Raw genomic sequence first — 18958 nt, forward strand, 5'->3', positions numbered from 1 at the left:
CGTCCTTAAGTTCCTGCTTAACTCTATAAGTTGGTTAAGAACGTGTAAGCTTTGTTAGCCTTTATTAGTTGGAGGATTGAGCTCCAGAGCCGCGGGATAATCTTGCAGCTCCATAAATCTCTGGTTTACCAGATTGTGTCGTGTTCATTTCTGATCGCCTCATTATAGTAAGCAAGTGATTGCTTAGAGTGTCCAGAAAAGATTTATCAGGATTTCGGTGAGATTAGAGAGTATGTTGTCGGATGAAAGGCCCAGCGTGCTTGGGCTTTTTTTCTTTGGAATGAGGGGGATGAGTAGTGACTTAATAGAAGTATCGCACACAAAATGATGGAAGAACATGTCAGGCAGCATCTATGCAAAGGAATCCATATTTCGGGCCGAGACCCTTCATCAAAGTTGTAAAGGAAGGGGAAAGAAACCAGAATAAGATTAGCGGAGGGGAAGATTTACAAGTTAGAAGGTGATAGGTGAAGTTAGGTTATGAGGAAGGTAGATAGCTGGAGGAGGGAGTACGAAGTGAGAATCAGGGAAGTAATAGGTGGAAAAGGTAAAGGACTAAAGAAAAAACGAATTGCAAACATAGCTTGGAGAGCAGAGTGGCCCATAGGAAAAAGGCAGGAAGAGGAAGTCGGAAAAAATACTGGGTTAGAGAAATCGATGTTTATGCTGCCATTTTGGAGGCTACTCCGATGAAATTTGAGGTTCCTGTCCTCCAACCTGAGAGTGGCGTCATCTTGACGGTAAAAGAGGCTATGAACGAACGTCGGAATGGGAATGGGGATCAGAAGTGAAATGGTTGGCCACGATTTTCTGTTTGTTTTTTTTGTGGACAGACGGTAGGTGCTCGTCAAAGCGATCTCCCAATTTACTTTGTAAAGACAGCTGCAGTGTGAGCACGGGATACAATAGATGACTCCAGCAGTCTCGCGGGTGAACTGTTGCCTCACCTAGAGGACTGTATAGGGCCGTGAAAGGTGGTGTGGAGGGACATTTCGGACGAGACCCTTCAGCGGTCTGAAGAAAACAGATTGCGAATAGATTTAAAAGGCGGAGGAGGGGAGAGAGAAGCACAAAGTGATAGGGCAAACCGGGAGGGTGCCAGAATGAGGATTAGTGGGGAGTGACGAATGGAAAAAGGAATCTCGGAATTATAGAGTGTATAAAATGTTAAGAGGCATGGATGAAGTGTATAGCCAAACGCCGTTTTCCAAGTGGCATTGGTTAATAGGAGAGGATATATTTTTAAAAAGACTGGAGGAAGGAATATGGAGAATGTCAGAAGTAAGCTAGGCATCATCTATGGAAAAAAGTACCGTGGACGTTTCGGGCCAAGACCCTTCGGAGGACTGTAGAAAAAAAAGGAGTAGATTTAAAAGGGTTGGGGGGAGAGGGGAGGGAAGAAGACAAGGTGACGGGTGAAACTGGGAGGTGAAGAGCTGGGAAGTTGATTGGTGAAAGGTCTGGAAAAGAACATCGAGCAGGAATATCGATTTCTCGAAATCTTGGTAATGCAAACCTCCTTCCCCACTCCCCATCCCTTTCCCCCTCTCTCACCTTATCTCCTCGCCTGCCCACGGCCTCCTTCTGATGCTCCTCCCCGTCTTCTTTCTTCCATGGCCTTCTGTCCTCTCCTATTAGACTCCGCACTTCCCCAACTCTGTATATTTTTCTCCAGTGAACTTCCCAGCTCTTTATCTTGTCTCTCCCTCCCGGTTTCACTTATCACCTTGTGCTTCTCCCTCCCCTCCCCCACCTTTTAAATCTACTCTTCATCTCTTTTCTCCAGATCTGATGAAGGGACTTGGCCCGAAACGTCGACCGTGCTTTTTTCCCCCTATAGATGCCGCCTGGGCTGCTGTGTTGCTTTGATTTCCAGCAGCTGCAGATTCTCTCTTGTTTCAGATTGGAGAATGTCAGACCAAGGAGTGGTCAGTCTGTGCAACGCGCTGCCATAGTGTGGTGGTAGATGCAAGTACATCCGGGATATTTAAGAGACTTTAAGATAGACAGATGTAAGAAAAGTGCAGCGCTATGCTGGAGGGCATCGTTATATTGATTTTAGAGTAGATTTAAAAGTCGATAGAGCAATGTGAGTCAAAGGACCTGCATTGTGCAGTACTTTTCTATGCTCTGTTCTCTATATTCAGAAGAAGGGCGGCGAACCTATACTCAAGGTACACACACATATTAATCCTCGCAGTATATTGCTACAAGTCATCCAAAGTTGTGCGTAGGTTACTGCGGCTTTGTCTCACCTTGCAATATTGACACCAGGATAAGCATTGCTGTTTGCATATGACGTTCTTTGAAAGGAGAGGAGACTATCAATACCACTACGTTTTAATCTAGCTTACAGCCTGATCATGGCTGTCACTTAGCAAGTAAAGGATGTTCTTGATCCACTTTGGGAAAGTCGGAAACTATGGGCAGCTCTTTGAACGGGAGTTTCTAATACACTCATTTACCTGGCGGATGAAACCATCATCACATTGAACAATATATCCTTCAACATCTCATAGTTTATCCTGATGAAAGGTATTACCATGACAACTCAGATGAAACTTTAGGAGCGTCTTTTCGAGGAACAGATGGCACAGCCTTTGTTTCAGTTTGCTCGCCACCTCCATCAACGGGCTTTCCTGTGCTACGAACTACATTATTGCTGCTTCTTGCCTTCACATAGAACTACATTATTGCTGCTTCTTGCGTTCGCATCATTTTGCTCTGGTCTTCACGTGGGTCTAATTATGACCTTTGCTTTTTGAACCTATTCGTCTCTATTTCAATAGATAAGTAAACCGGATCTTTAGCTTCAATTTTACAACCGCCCCTGTCAATGATTCATGCCTCACTATTTCTATTGAAGCCAAAAAAATTCCAGACCAATACATATTCTTCCTTTGCATCATGTCTTCTGCGCCCCTATACACCGCAATTGCTTCTCCGAAACCACTATAACATTTCCTCATGCTACTAGAGAACGCAAGTCCTTTCATCCCGATATCAACGGACCCACACAATTCAGATACAGTAGAGTTTCAGTCTAATTCAGACTTCTAATCTAGTGCAATATATTTGACGTTCACGATATGGCCTCCTCTACAATGGAGACACCACCTGAAATTGGATGATTACTTTGCAAAAATCTGCTTTTCATCCTCATAAGTGATGTGGGACGTCCATTTATCTCTCTATTTAATGCTACATCCAGGTCTCACTATTGGAAAATCTCTGCATGGACCTTAGTGAAACCTTTGAAAACGATCTCCAAAGTAAACTGGAAAACTAGATCTATCATTGGCTTGGAGATAGGAGTCAAAACCTAATGAATTTCTGATTGGAAAGCTCTGGAGTGGTGCATCGCAGTGGTCACCTCTGGAACTACTGCTGACTGTAACATTTATTAATGACCTGAATTTGACGTAGAATATGTTATTTGTAAGTTTGCCCAAAATGTTTATCAACGGATACAGTAGGATATCCGTAGGCGAGCTGACCAGAACGTTGGTCATCTGTCAAGTTAGTCCAGTGACAGATGAAGGGAAGTATTTTGGAAAGTGAAATACTCTAAGATTAGAGCATATGAGGGTCAGATTAGGGCACTACGAAATTTTGATGAACAGAGACACACTGGAGTATAAATCAATTGTTCTCTGTAGGCGGAATCACAAGAGGATGTGGCAGTAACGAAAGGATGTGGCAGTTTTCTTCAATGGACTAGTAATAGATTAAAGAAGTTCGAGCTACATGTTTCCAATTTTTAAAAAAAGACTCACCGGACCGGGATTGGATTATTCTACGCAGTACTGGTCACCATACTATGATAATCACTCGATCGCGCTGGACAGAATGTAAAAGACATTTTTCGATTTGTCCATTCCTTGACCGGAGTTTATTAGAAGAAATTTGGTAGGCTTGGTTTATTCTTCCTGGAGCGAAGGAGACCAAGGGCTGGCTTCAAAGATATATAATCAGATGAAATATAATAAGTATGGTTGGGGTAGTTAGTTAGAATGTTTGTCATGTTCTGCTGTATGGAAGAAGAGGATGGACATTAAACGTGGAAACGAAGACAATTCCAGAGGAAGTGGTAGAGGCACATTAAACAACAACTTTCAGTAAACATCTGGCCAATCACTTGAATAGACAAGATGTCGCATGCCGTGAAACTAATGCGATTAATGTTGGATACGTATAGGTGGGTCTTTTAGGACAAAGTGGACGGTACAGCCTGTTTCTGTGCATTAGAACTCGACCTTTAATTTCATAACTTTCCTTCCTTCATTTTCTGTTCGTGTTGTCTGGATGTAAACACGATATTATTCCACACTGTCAGAGAAAGTACACTTATTCCACCTTTTCCACTCTATCATCTTCTCTCGTGCCTGGACTGTCAAATTATCCAGCTTTATGTGACTCGCACGTTATTTCTTTTTGCATCAGAACTGATCATTTCTATCAGTAATCCATCTGTGATTTCGTTCAAATTTTCTCTCTCCATTAGTACAGCCTAGCCTGCTGGGGACGTTCCACGGCCCTGCTATTTGCAACACTCATGGCAAGTTGGCACAATCGGTTGCTGGCTGTCAGGTTAACCAATTCGTCACCATCTACAGAAATGGCTTTGGAGTCAAAACGTTAGCTTTTTCGCGGTATGCGTCGCTAGATGTACCCTGCTCAGTGCGCCCTACATTTCGTCATTTTTAATCTAATAATTTTAATTTTACATGAAAGATTCTATAACATTCAATTATTTCATTTTCCATAGTGATATAGGTGGTATTAGGTTTCATTATTGTCATTATTTATGTTTTCCAATTTGTACTGCAATATAGATTCCCATCATTGTAGTAGCCAGTCATGTTGATACTGTGAGTCTTAACATAGACCCCACAGTTCATCCAATTGTACGCAAGGTAGCTGGAGCATACTTCATGTTCACTGTGATGTTGGTATTCAGTTCCATTATTTCTAAAGGGAAGTTATTATCTAAACCCCGGAACCTGGTTCATGAAATTTAACTCAGCCTTCGAGCTGCACCGCCCTGTAACACGTGGGCAAATCACACGATAATTTACAATGACCAATTAATCTACGAAATGAATTGCGGATGGAATTGACCAATCTGCCAACCGAACTGCAGGTGGAAACCTGAGCACGCGGAGAAAACCCATGCAGTCACTGAGGAGAATGTAAAAAAATCTTTACAGGACGGCCCCAGAAATTAAATCTGTGCGCTAGTACTCCAAACCATTTTTCTAACCACTACGCCTTTGTAAATTACATTTTGAAACATTCACCAGAAGGCTCAGAAACGGAAACAGCCAAATACTTCAGGAGGGAAAAAAAGCAGGAGCAGACAAGATAGAAAAAGGGGTAGACTAATCAGACCCCCGAAATGTCATTCATTGATATCACAGGTGACCTCATTATCAGTTAGAAACATCGATATTTTGAAAACATACAGCACAATACAGGCCCTCCGACCCACAAAGCTGCGCCAAACATGTTATTACCTTAGAAGTTACCTAGGGTTACCCATAGCCCTCTATTCTTCCTGAGCTCCATGTACCTGTCCAGGAGACTCTTAAAAGACCCTATCGTATCCACCTCCACCGTCGTCGCCGGCAGCCCATTCCACGCACACACTACTCACTGCATAAAAAAAAACTTATCCCTGACATCTCCTCTGTACCTACTTCCAAGCACCTTAAAACTGTGCCCTCTCGTTCTTGCCACTTCAGCCCTGGGAAAAAGTCTATGACTATCCACACGGTCAATGCTTCTCATCATCTTATACGCCCCTATCAGGTCACTTCTCAGCCTCCATCGCTCCAAGGAAAATAGACCGAGTTCGCTCAACCTATTCTCATAAGGCATGCTCCCCAATCCAGGCAACATCCTTGTAAATCTCCTCTGCACCCTTTATATGGTGTCCACGTCCTTCCTGTAGTGAGGCGACCAGAACTGAGCACAATACTCCAAGTGTTGTGTCCTATATAACTGCAACATTACCTCTCGGCTCCTAATGTCAATCCCACGATTGACGAAGGCCAATGCACCGTATGCTTTCTTAACCACGGAATCAACCTGCGTAGTAGATTTGAGTGTTCTATGGACTAGAACCCCAAGATCCCTCAGATCCTCCACACTGCCAAGAGTCTTGCCATTAATGCTATATTCTGCCATCATATTTGATCTACCAAAATGAACCACTTCACACTTACCTGGTTGAACTACATCTGCCACGTCTCAGCCTAGTTTTGCAACATATCAATGTCTCACTGTAACCTCTGACAGCCCTCCACACTATCGACAACACCCCCAACCTTTCTATCATCACCCAATTCACTAACGACTTCCTCACCGAGGTCTTTTATAAAAATCACGAAGAGGAGGAGTCCCAGAAGAAATCCCTGAGACACACCACTGGTCACCGACCTCCATGCAGAATATGACCCGACTACAACCACTCTTTGCCCTCTGTGGGCGAGCCAGTTCTGGATCCGCAAAGCAATGCCTCATTGGACACCATGCCCCCTTACTTTCTCAATAAGCCTTGCGTGGCGTACCTTATCAAATGCCTTGCTGAAATCCATATACACTACATCTACTGCTCTACCTTCATCAACGTGTTTAATCACATCCTCAAAAAATTCAATCAGGCTGGTAAGGCACGACCTGCCTTTTACAAAGCCATGCTGACTATTTGGAATCATATCATACCTCTGCAAATGTTCATGAATCCTGCCTCTCAGGATCTTCTCCATCTACTTACCAAACACTGAAGTAAGACTCACTGTTGTATAACTTCCTGGGCTATCTCCACTCCCTTTCTTGAATAATGGAACAACATCCGCAACGCTCCAATCCTCCAGAGCCTCTCCCGCCCCAATTGATGATGCAATGATCATCGTCAGAGTCTCTGCAATCTCCTCCCTAGCCTCCCACAGTAGCCCGGGGTACATATCGTCTGGTCCCACTGACTTATCCAACTTGATGCTTTCCAAAAGCTCCAGCACATCCTCTTTCTTAATATCTACATGATCAAGCTTTTCAGTCCGCTGTAAGTCATCCTGACAATTTCCAAGACCCTTTTCCGCAGTGAACTCTGAAACAATGTACTGATTAAGTAGCTCTGCCATCTCCTCCGGTTCCATACACATTTTTGCACTGTCACACTTGATTGGTCCTATTCTCTCAAGTCTTATCGTCTTGCTCTTCACATACTTGTAGCATGCTTTTGGGTTTTCCTTAATCCTGTCCGCCAAGGCCTTCTGAAGGCCGCTTCTGGCTCTCCTAATTTCTTTCTTAAGCTCCTTCCTGCCAGCCTTATAACCTGCTAGATCTCTATCGTTACTTAGTTTTCCGAACCTTTTGTAAACTCCACTTTTCTTCTTGAATATATATACAACAGCCTTTGCACACCACGGTTTCTGTACCCTATCATCCTTTCTCTGTCTCATTGGAACGCACTAACGTAGAACTCAACGCAAATATCCCCTGAACATTTGCCACATTCCTTCCGTACATTTCTCTGAGAACATCTGTTCCCAATTTATCCTTCCAAGTTCCTGCCTCATATTTCCCCATACTCCAATTAAACGCTTTCCTAACTTGTCTGTTCTTATCGCTCTCCAATGCTATGGTAAAGGAGATAAAATTGTGATCACCATCTCCGAAATGCTCTCCCACTGAGAGATGTGACACCTGACCAGGTTCATTTCCCGATACCAGATCAAGTACATTCTCTCCTCTTGTAGACTTATCTACATATTGTGTCAAGAAACCTTCCTGAACACGCTTAACAAGCTCAACCCCATCTAAACCCCTCGCTCTAGGGACATGTCAATCGATGCTTGGAAAATTAGAATCTCCCACAACGATAACCCTCTTATTATTATCCTTTCCAGAATCTGTCTCACTATCTGCTCCTCGATGACCCTGTTACTATTGGGTGGTCTATAAGAAGCACCCAGCACAGATATTGACACCTTCCTGTTCCTAATTTCATCCCACAGAGACTCCATAGACAATTGGCCCATGTCTTCCTCCTTTTCTGCAGAAGTGAGACTATCTCTGATCAACAGTGTCACACCCCCACCTGTTTTGCCTCCCTCCCTGTCCTTTCAGAAACATCTAAAGCCTGACACTCGAAATAACTATTCCTGCCCCTGAGCCATCCAAGTTTCTGTAATGGCCACAACATCATAGCTCCAAGTACCGATCCACGCTCTAAGCTCATCCGCTTTGTCCATAATACTCCTTGCATTAAAATAAACACATCTCAAATCATCGGACCGAGCGTGTCCCTTCTCTATCACCTGTCTATACTCCCTATCGCACTGCCTCCAAACTCTCTCTATTTCTGAGCCAACCGCCTCTCCCTCCATCCCACACCCCAGCAATCCTCTCCGCAATAGCTTTAGCAAACCTCCCCACCAGAATATTGATCCCCGGGGATTCAAGTGCAACCCATCCTTCTTGTACAGGTCAAAAGAGGCACCAGTGATCCAGAAATCTGAATCCCTGCCCCTACTCCAATCCCTCAGCCATGCATTTGTTTTCCACCTCACCCGATTCTTATACTCACTGTCCTGTGCCACAGGCAGTATTCTCGAGATTCCTACTTTTGTTGTCATACTTCTCAACTTCCTGCCTATTCTTCCTGTCTGTATTCTACACAGGCAACCTACCTCACCTCGACCCGGCCTTCCTAATCACTCGGCGCAACTATATTGATAACGATGCAATATTTTATGTTCTGTAAGACGACCTTAAAAGTTTGTATGGGTTCACGATTTAAAGGTTTTATTACACTTTGAGAGACGAAATTCGTCCTCATCACGGTCTTTACTTCATTGCTGTTTCTTCTGAAACTATATTTCTTCGCTGCAGATCATTCTGCACATGTTGGAAATCCAGTGCAACGCACAATAAATCCTCAACGAACTCAGCACGTCAGGTAGAATTTATGGAGAGGAATGAAGAGTCGCCGTTTAGGCCGGCAACTACTTATTCCTCTCCACAGATACTACCTAATCTGCTGAGTTCCACCATCATATTCTTTCTATTTCTCTTAGTTCTACGTCACTCATACGCGGAAACTTTCACAATATTGATCATTACCATTCACAATGCGATATTTTTTTGTTTCAAAGCATCAGCATATATGATTCTATTATGTGTAATTGCAATTTTTTCAATTCTCACTCCTGAGGCAAGCTATTCATATTAACGAATAAACTACTGAACCTTTACCATAGTGCCCTCAATGCAAATGTCTGATATTAAACAGACTAAAAATATCGGTATAATTCCAAGAATGCCCTTAGCCGCACGTTGTACTTTTCGACTTCCACTTATTGTGCAATAAAGGTGGACGAGCCAAAATACACCCTGATTATTTGCAACCGTGCTCGGCAACATTTTCACTTTTACGTCCAGAGACTATGACCAACAACACAACAGTTCAGACCAGGGCAAAGAAGAATTTATTCTTTGTGCTTAACGTGGATGGTGCTTCCTGTTCGCCAAAATAATATGTAAAACTACGCACAGTGTATTTTAGAATATCCGCTCACTGTAACGGGTTAAGAAAATACGTCAGGTCAGACTTAGTCCGAAATTACACCACGCATGAGGTATCAGATCAAGTAGAAAGCTGCAAAATACATCAACTCCTTCATATTTGACATATGAGGGATCAGATGTGGGTTGAAAATAAACCAGTCGACCAATCATTTCCCTGTATAATTCCGACTTATAAGTACCCTTAATGGAGGGTACAGAAATATAACATGGGGATGCAGCCTGGAGCTGATAATGAATCTAACAATTTACAAGGAAAATATTAGAACATTTTATTCTGTTACTGTACTGTTTCGACCATTCGGTCGCTTTGAATGTTTGCCTCTCTCAGCTGCTCACTGGATTCTCTGTTCGTGTTCTATCGTTACAGGTGAATTAGAGAATGCTAAAACAGACGCAGCTCCAGCTTTTGTTTTAATGGACCCGAAGTTAAGTGATGACGTATGGTGACCATCCTGATGAAGCTTCTCAGCCTGGAGCGTCGATTGTTAGTCTGCTCCATAGATACTGCCTGACCTGCTGAGTTCCTCCAACTTTTAGTGCGTTGTTCTGGATTTCCACTATTTGCAGAATCTCTAGTGTACAGTACATGATATCAATAAACCACTATTCTCTGCGTCAATTGCGATGTTGTGCTTGTGAAATTGCAGTTTTGTTTCCCTTTCTTCCATCGGTTTGATTCTGATTTTTTCTTGTGAAACACTTGTTTTGCTTAGAATTTCACAGAAATGTTGCAAAGCGTATTCCTCTGAATAATGTAACATAAACTGGGATTAAAACATTGTCGAATAGTGAGAGATTTGAAGTCTACCACAAATGTGAAAAAAAAATTCAATACGCCTTGCAATCTGCCATTCTAATTTTGTACTTGAACGAAACAGTTAATTTAATTTGACTTCATGAGCGTCGCCCTCTCCTACTACCCATACTCACTGACAAAGCAATAAGTTGTTTAGGAATGAGTCTTCGTATTTCACTCCGTTGACTGAGTTCCAAAAGAAGGTTTGATACTCAAGGCTGCGCACGAAGAAAGTGTAGCTGAATTAAACAAACTATATGTCTCTGTGTCCGGCAGCTTAACCAGTTGCCTTGCTTTAAAAAGTCGGGGTGGGGGACCATGATCATTATTAGCAAACTACGTGGAACTATTATAAAGAAATTGCGCGAATACACAATCTTAACTATTTGCATTTGAAAAAAAACATTATCCCATTTAAGAGTTTCTTTCAGGTAGAATTTTACAACTGAAATATATTGATTACCATTATGTTTATGCTGAGTGATACTCTGCCACGACAGTAGGTATTCTAGGAGATTGTGCCTCTGCAGTTCCTATCAGTGAGCATGGAAAATGGGAGAATCATGTCATGCTGCTCGGCTGAAAACAAAGGCTACAATCCTCCTTGTTGACCTTCCACTATAGTTGGGAATCACCGAGTCCTGCTGTTCACTGAGGGCAGAAAGTTGCTTTACCGGAACTCGGAAGCTGCATGACTGCTCACATTCGAAGAACAACGGAGCTCTAAATGTATGCATTACTCGGTTCTTGACATACATTGGTAGCCAACGCTGATTTGCAAATTTCCTGCATTTATTTTTGCAAATTTAACGGAAGTGTGACAGCCTGCAGATTGTTCAATTGCCCGTGAAAGGAGACACTGCGCGGGCCCTTGCAGTGTAGCAATAAGATCACTTGATGGAGAACGCATACTCTCGCCAGAGTAACCGGAGAAAATCCAATTCCTTTACGTCAGGATCTAAACCTTTCATGCTTGCAGAAAGCCGGAAAAAGCCAAAATCTGATTTTTCTGGCATGAAGTCAGAATGGGTTGGATCACTCAAATTCCTAACATCACGGGGAAATTACATAACCTCCTCAGAAGATTTTATGCTTATCGCCGTGTTGCCCGATACTGTTTGTTTACTTATTTGTGAGACACTACTGTTAGAACAAAGAGAATGCAATATAATGCTCATTGACTTCTTTATTACTGCTGGGAATTCTGGTCTAAATTGCACATGCTTACGCGTTCTGTTAAATATTGTATTTTTTTTTTACCATGTTCTATTGACTATTGATAAAACTGAACCACATTGCCAATTAAACCTACATGTTGAGTAACGAAAATAAGGAAGATTTAACTCAGACAAGCAACGTAATTTGAGGCTAAAGATAAATCAGATAATCTTTTGGAAAATTTGCCGTGTTGCAAATCAAAATGGAAATTATTAAAATGTGTAATTAATTTAAAATATAACCAATACAAAATTATTTAAATTATTCTACGTTAGTGGTGTAACGTTAATAATTTTAATTAATTTGTTCACTTAACTTTCCAAACAAATGTTTTAAATTATTTCAAGAACAACTAAGTCAAATTTAAGCATACTTAAATTAAAGTGTACGAGTAGCAGCTGGGAAATGAATAATGTAGATATATATTGCTGAAGGCGACGCGCTTCGTAATACTGTATACTACTTGATATGTGAAGACTTTCGTCAAAATGGTTGTTCTTTCATTGAAACGATTATCAAATAGTGTCGTATAATTGCTGTTAAAACTTTTTAACATGTGCGAATGAACTGACGTTTAAAAAGTTCGTGTTGTGGTCCATAGGTTTGCTCACAACAAGAAACATTGGAACTTAGATCACAAAGCCTTGCTGGTTTTCTGCGGGGCAGATCCCACCTCTTGAGCATGACTCAGTGTTTAGAGAATGTGACTAAACAAATTAATGAAGATAGGTAGAGTGGTGTACGTGTTTTTAGTTAGCTGTTCGGCAAGGTTACCCATGGCAGGCTTTTCCACGCAGACGTGAGGGGTGAGATCCATGGAAACTTGGCTGCGTTGACTCGAATTGGCTTTCCGACAGAAGACAGTGCATGGTAAAACATGAAATGTGTTCTGCCTGAAGATTGGTGACGAGTGGTGTTCTGCAAGGATTGTTCTGTGACCCCACTCCTCCTATTTTTTTTTCTGATTTTTATCATTGACATAGAGGAGGAAGAGGAAGGGTGAGTTAGTAAGTTAGCAGATGATTCTGACAAGGAAATGGAAGGCTTGGACAGTAAGTTTGCAGATGGCACGAACACTGGTGGTTTGTATGCTGTAAAACGTTGTTGTAGCTTACAAAGAGCTGGATGGGAAAATGGCCGCTTAACACTGCGCCGTACTTAAAGCGAATAGGTTTTAATAACGTCTGTTGTGTGTGTTTGTGTCCATAAAAATCAGTGATATTTGGCGAGAAATAAGCAGAAAAACAATTCTGAACTCTGTTGCTCACTAAGGTTTCAAGCATTCATGCCTGGAGATGCCAATAAACGACCAGGAGCGAAAAGAAAACCACTTGACATCTTCAAGAGACGAGAAAATCTGCAAGTACTGTAAATCCAAGCAACATACACAAAATACTGGAGGAACTCAACAGTCCAGGAAACATCTATGGAAAAGATTAAACAGTCGACGTTTCAGGCCAAAACCCTTCATCAGGACTGGAAAAAAAGATAAAAAGTTCGAGCAAGGAGTTTGGGTGAGGGGAGGAAGACACACAAGGTAGTAGCTGATAGGTGAAAGAAACAAAGGGCTAGAAAAGGGGGAACCTGATAGTGGAGGATAAAAGACCATTGAAGAAAGAAAAAGGGGAGGAACATCAGAGGGATGTGATGGGCAAATAAAGAGATGAGGTAATAAAGAGATGAGGTGAGAGGGGGAATGTGGAATGGGAATTGTGACCGTGCTGGGAAACTACCGGAAGCTCGAGTAATCGATGTTCATTCCAACAGTTTGTCAGAAAAAATCGGGATCTCCTGGTGACCACCCACTTCAATTCTACTTCCCACTCTCATTCCGACTGTCATAATGGGGTGTCTGGGAACGGACCCAAGTGCAAGACACAGACACTGAAGTACTAGGGACAGGACGAGGATGCCGGGTGAGGGCTAGGACATCGACTCGAAAACTGGGAACCCGGAACAGGACTGGACAAGAGAGCTAGGAGCTCGGGCTTGGACTCCGAGCCAGAGACTGGACAAGGACCCAGTACCTGGGTCTTGCCTCTGGCTCGGACCCCAGAACTAGGCAAGGACGTGACTTCGCTAGCAGGCAGGACGGGGCTGGAGTCTTCAGACTTCAGGCGAGGCTTGAGGCGAGGCTGGAGACCAGAGACTTGAGTCGAGGCTGGAGACCACAGACTTGAGGCGAGGCTGGAGACCAGTGACTTGAGGCGAGGCTGGAGACCAGTGACTTGAGGCGAGGTGGAGACCAGAGACTTGAGACGAGGCTGGAAATCAGAGACTTCAGGCGAGGCTAGAGACCAGAGGCTTGAGACTAAAGACTTGAGGCGAGGCTTGAGACTAGAGGCCTGAGGCTTGGGGTCTTGAAGCTTGGCTTGGGGCGAGGCTTGAGGCTTGGGGTCTCGAAGCTTGGCTTGGGGCGAGGCACGGCTAGGAACTTGAGGCGAGGCTCGGCTAGAGACTTGAAGCGAGGCTTGGCTAGAGGCATGGGGTCTTGAAGCTCCTCGTGGGCAGGGCACAGTACTCCTGGGCAGGGTGTGGATCACCTGGGCAGGGAGCGGATCTACACCTGACGGAGACAAGGGACAGGAAGGGACAGAAACAATCGCAGGTTAACGGCAATCTGGCCTGGTTTACCCGACGGAGGCAAGGGACAGGAAGGGATCTAGATACAGAGTGGCTCCAAGAGAAGACTTCAGGCGAAGCGAGGCGGGAGTTACCGGCAAGATAAGGCAAGGCTTAAGGCAATGCAAGGCGAGACAAGAACTTCAGGCGAGGCGAGGCGAGAGTTATCGGCAAGACAAGGAAAAGATTCAGGCAATGAATCAGAAGGCAGGGGAAGGGATACAAGGAGTGAGGACAAGAACAATCCAGCCACCAGGCGTTGGTCTTTCGAGGTATTTATGCAGCCAGCCCCAACGAGAATCAGCAGCCTCAATTAGTGCTCAATAGGAACAAAAACAGGGTAGACAGGAAAACCTGGAACAAGGGTCGATGGATCGGGCCGTAAACCGGAATGCGGAGTTCACGGACTGGACCATGACACCGACACGTCATTGCATTGCTTAGTCTGCTGCACAACATCCTGAGCCAAGGGCCCATAATATGCTGGATTGTGTTCCGTGTTCCAGGTTCTACGGTTAGTGTGCTACTCAGAATCGGAATCAATTCTGATCCAAGTGCAAGACACAGACACTGAATTACTAGGGACAGGAGGAGGATACAGTGTGAGGGCTAGGACATGGACACGAAAACCAAGAAACCGGAACAGGACTGGACAAGAGAGGTAGGATCCCAGCCTTGGATTCCGAGCCAGAGACTGGACAAGGACCCAGAACCTGTGTCTTGCCTCTGCCTTGGACCCCAGAGACATAGAAACATAGAAAATAGGTGCAGGAGTAGGCCATTCGGCCCTTCGAGCCTGCACTGCCATTAATTATGATCATGGCTGATCATCCAACTCAGTACCCCGCCCCAGCCTTCCCTCCATACCCCCTGACCCCCGTAGCCACAAAGGCCATATCTAACTCCCTCTTAAATATAGCCAATGAACTGGTCTCAACTGTTTCCTGTGGCAGAGAATTCCACAGATTCACCACTCTCTGTCTGAAGAAGTTTTTCCTAATCTCGGTCCTAAAAGGCTTCCCCTCTATACTCAAACTGTGGCCCCTCGTTCTGGACTTCCCCAACATCGGGAACAATCTTGTTGAATCTAGCCTGTCCAATCCCTTTAGGATCTTATACGTTTCAATCAGATCCCCCCTCAATCTTCTAAATTCCAACGAGTACAAGCCCAGTTCATCCAGTCTTCCTTCATATGAAAGTCCTGCCATTCCAGGAATCAATCTGGTGAACCTTCTTTGTACTCCCTCTATGGCAAGGATGTCTTTCCTCAGATTAGGGGACCAAAACTGCACACAATACTCCAGGTGTGGTCTCACCAAGGCCTTGAACAACTGCAGTAGTACCTCCCTGCTCCTGTACTCGAATCCTCTCGCTATAAATGCCCGCATACCATTCGTCTTTTTCACCGCCTGCTGTACCTGCATGCCCACTTTCAATGAATGGTGTATAATGACACCCAGGTCTCGTTGCACCTCCCCTTTTCCTAATTGGCCACCATTCAGATAATAATCTGTTTTCCTATTTTTGCCACCAAACTGGATAACTTCACATTTATCCACATTAAATTGCATCTGCCATGAATTTGCCCACTCACCCAACCTATCCAAGTCACCCTGCATCCTCTTAGCATCCTCCTCACAGCTAACACTGCCACCCAGTTTCGTGTCATCCGCAAACTTGGAGATGCTGCATTTAATTCCCTCATCCAAGTCATTAATATATATTGTAAACAACTGGGGTCCCAGCACTGAGCCTTGCGGTACCCCACTAGTCACCGCCTGCCATTCTGAAAAGGTCCCGTTTATTCCCACTCTTTGCCTCCTGTCTGCTTACCAATTCTCCACCCACACCAATACCTTACCCCCAATACCGTGTGCTTTAAGTTTGCACACTAATCTCCTGTGTGGGACCTTGTCAAAAGCCTTTTGAAAATCCAAATATACCACATCCACTGGTTCTCCCCTATCCACTCTACTAGTTACATCCTCAAAAAATTCTATGAGATTCGTCAAACATGATTTTCCTTTCACAAATCCATGCTGACTTTGTCCGATCATTTCACCGCTTTCCAAATGTGCTGTTATCACATCCTTGATAACTGACTCCAGCAGTTTCCCCACCACCGACGTTAGGCTAACCGGTCTATAATTCCCCGTTTCTCTCTCCCTCCTTTTTTAAAAAGTGGGGTTACATTAGCCACCCTCCAATCCTCAGGAACTAGTCCAGAGTCTAACGAGTTTTGAAAAATTATCACTAATGCATCCACTATTTCTTGGGCTACTTCCTTAAGCACTCTAGGATGCAGACCATCTGGCCCTGGGGATTTATCTGCCTTCAATCCCTTCAATTAACCTAACACCACTTCCCTACTAACATGTATTTCGCTCAGTTCCTCCATCTCACTGGACCCTCTTACCCCTACTATTTCTGGAAGATTATTTATGTCCTCCTTAGAGAAGACAGAACCAAAGTAATTATTCAATTGGTCTGCCATGTCCTTACTCCCCATAATCAATTCACCTGTTTCTGTCTGCAGGGGACCTACATTTGTCTTTACCAGTCTTTTCCTTTTTACATATCTATAAAAGCTTTTACAGTCCGTTTTTATGTTCCCTGCCAGTTTTCTCTCATAATCTTTTTTCCCCTTCCTAATTAAGCCCTTTGTCCTCCTCTGCTGAACTCTGAATTTCTCCCAGTCCTCAGGTGAGCCACTTTCTCTGGCTAATTTGTATGTTTCTTCTTTGGAATTGATACTATCCCTAATTTCTCTTGTCATCCACGGGTGCACTACCTTCCTTGATTTATTCTTTTGCCAAACTGGGATGAACAATTGTTGTAGTTCATCCATGCAACCTTTAAATGCTTGCCATTGCATATCCACCGTCAATCCTTTAAGTGTCATTTGCCAGTCTATCTTAGCTAATTCACGTCTCATACCTTCAAAGTTACCCCTCTTTAAGTTCAGAACCTTTGTTTCTGAATTAACTATGTCACTCTCCATCTTAATGAAGAACTCCACCATATTGTGGTCACTCTTACCCAAGGGGCCTCTCACGACAAGATTGTTAATTAACCCTTCCTCATTGCTCAAAACCCAGCCCAGAATAGCCTGCTCTCTAGTTGGTTCCTCGACATGTTGGTTCAAAAAACCATGCCACAGACATTCCAAGAAATCCTCTTCCTCAGCACCTTTACCAATTTGGTTCACCCAATCTACATGTAGATTGAAGTCACCCATTATAACTGCTGTTCCTTTATTGCACACATTTCTAATTTCCTGTTTAATATCATCTCCGACCTCACTACTACTGTTAGGTGGCCTGTACACAACTCCCACCAGCGTCTTCTGCCCCTTAGTGTTACGCAGCTCTACCCATATCGATTCCACATCTTCCCGGCTTATATCCTTCCTTTCTATTGCGTTAACCTCTTCTTTAACCAGCAACGCCACCCCACCTCCCCTTCCTTCATGTCTATCCCTCCTGAATATTGAATATCCCTGAACGTTGAGCTCCCATCCCTGGTCACCCTGGAGCCATGTCTCTGTGATCCCAACTATATCATAATCATTAATAACAATCTGCACTTTCAATTCATCCACCTTATTATGAATGCTCCTTGCATTGACACACAAAGCCTTCAGGCGCTCTTTTACAACTCTCTTAGCCCTTATACAATTATGCTGAAAAGTGGCTCTTTTTAATGCTTGCCCTGGATTTGTCAGCCTGCCACTTTTACTTTTCTCCATAGTACTTTTTGCTTCTACCCTCACTTTACACCCCTCTGTCTCTCTGCACTGGTTCCCATCCCCCTGTTGTGAACTAACCTCCTCATGCCTAGCCTCTTTAATTTGATTCCCACCCCCCAACCATTCTAGTTTAAAGTCACCTCAGTAGCCCCCGCTAATCTCCCTGCCAGGATATTGGTCCCCCTAGGATTCAAGTGTAACCCATCCTTTTTGTACAGGTCACGCTCACGCCAAAAAAGGTCCCAATGATCCAAAAACTTGAATCCCTGCCCCCTGCTCCAATCCCTCAGCCACGCATTTATCCTCCACCTCATCGCATTCCTACACTCACTGTCGCGTGGCACAGGTAGTAATCCCGAGATTACTAGCTTTGCGGTCCTTTTTCTCAACTCCCTTCCTAGCTCCCTATATTCTCCTTTCAGGACCTCATCCCTTTTCCTACCTATGTCATTGGTACCTATATGTACCACGACCTCTGGCTCCTCACCCTCCCACTTCAGGATATCTTGGACACGATCAGAAATATCCCGGACCCTGGCACCAGGGAGGCAAACTACCATCCGGGTCTCTGGACTGCGTCCACAGAATCGCCTATCTGACCCCCTTACTATCGAGTCCCCTATCACAACTGCCCTCCTCTTCCTTGCCCTACCCTTCTGAGCTACAGGGCCAGACTCTGTGCCGGAGGCACGGCTTCTGTCGCTTCCCCCGGGTAAGTTGTCCCCCCCAACAGTACTCAAACAGGAGTACCTGTTGTTAAGGTGCACAGCCACCGGAGTACTCCCTATTACCTGACTTTTCCCCTTCCCCCTCCTAACCGTGACCCACTTGTCTGCCTCCCGTGGCCCCGGCGTGACCACCTGCCTGCAACTCCTCTCTATTACCTCCTCACTCTCCCTGACCAGACGAAGGTCATCGAGCTGCAGCTCCAGTTCTGTAACGCGGTCCCTTAGGAGCTGCATCTCGATGCACCTGGCGCA

At 44.2% G+C, this 18958-nt stretch overlaps 1 gene segment (V, D, J or C); it reads left to right on the forward strand.

The window, feature by feature from the left end:
- The window catches only part of LOC140203965 (Ig heavy chain C region-like), a 32407-nt gene extending 22193 nt beyond the window's left edge, over positions 1–10214 (forward strand). Inside the window, 1 exon segment of the C gene segment in view lies at positions 9962–10214. Within this exon segment, the coding sequence occupies positions 9962–9970 (9 nt within the window).
- Positions 10215–18958: the final 8744 nt, after the last annotated feature.

Source organism: Mobula birostris, chromosome 10, assembly GCF_030028105.1.
Source record: "Mobula birostris isolate sMobBir1 chromosome 10, sMobBir1.hap1, whole genome shotgun sequence".
Taxonomy (NCBI): Eukaryota; Metazoa; Chordata; class Chondrichthyes; order Myliobatiformes; family Myliobatidae; genus Mobula; species Mobula birostris.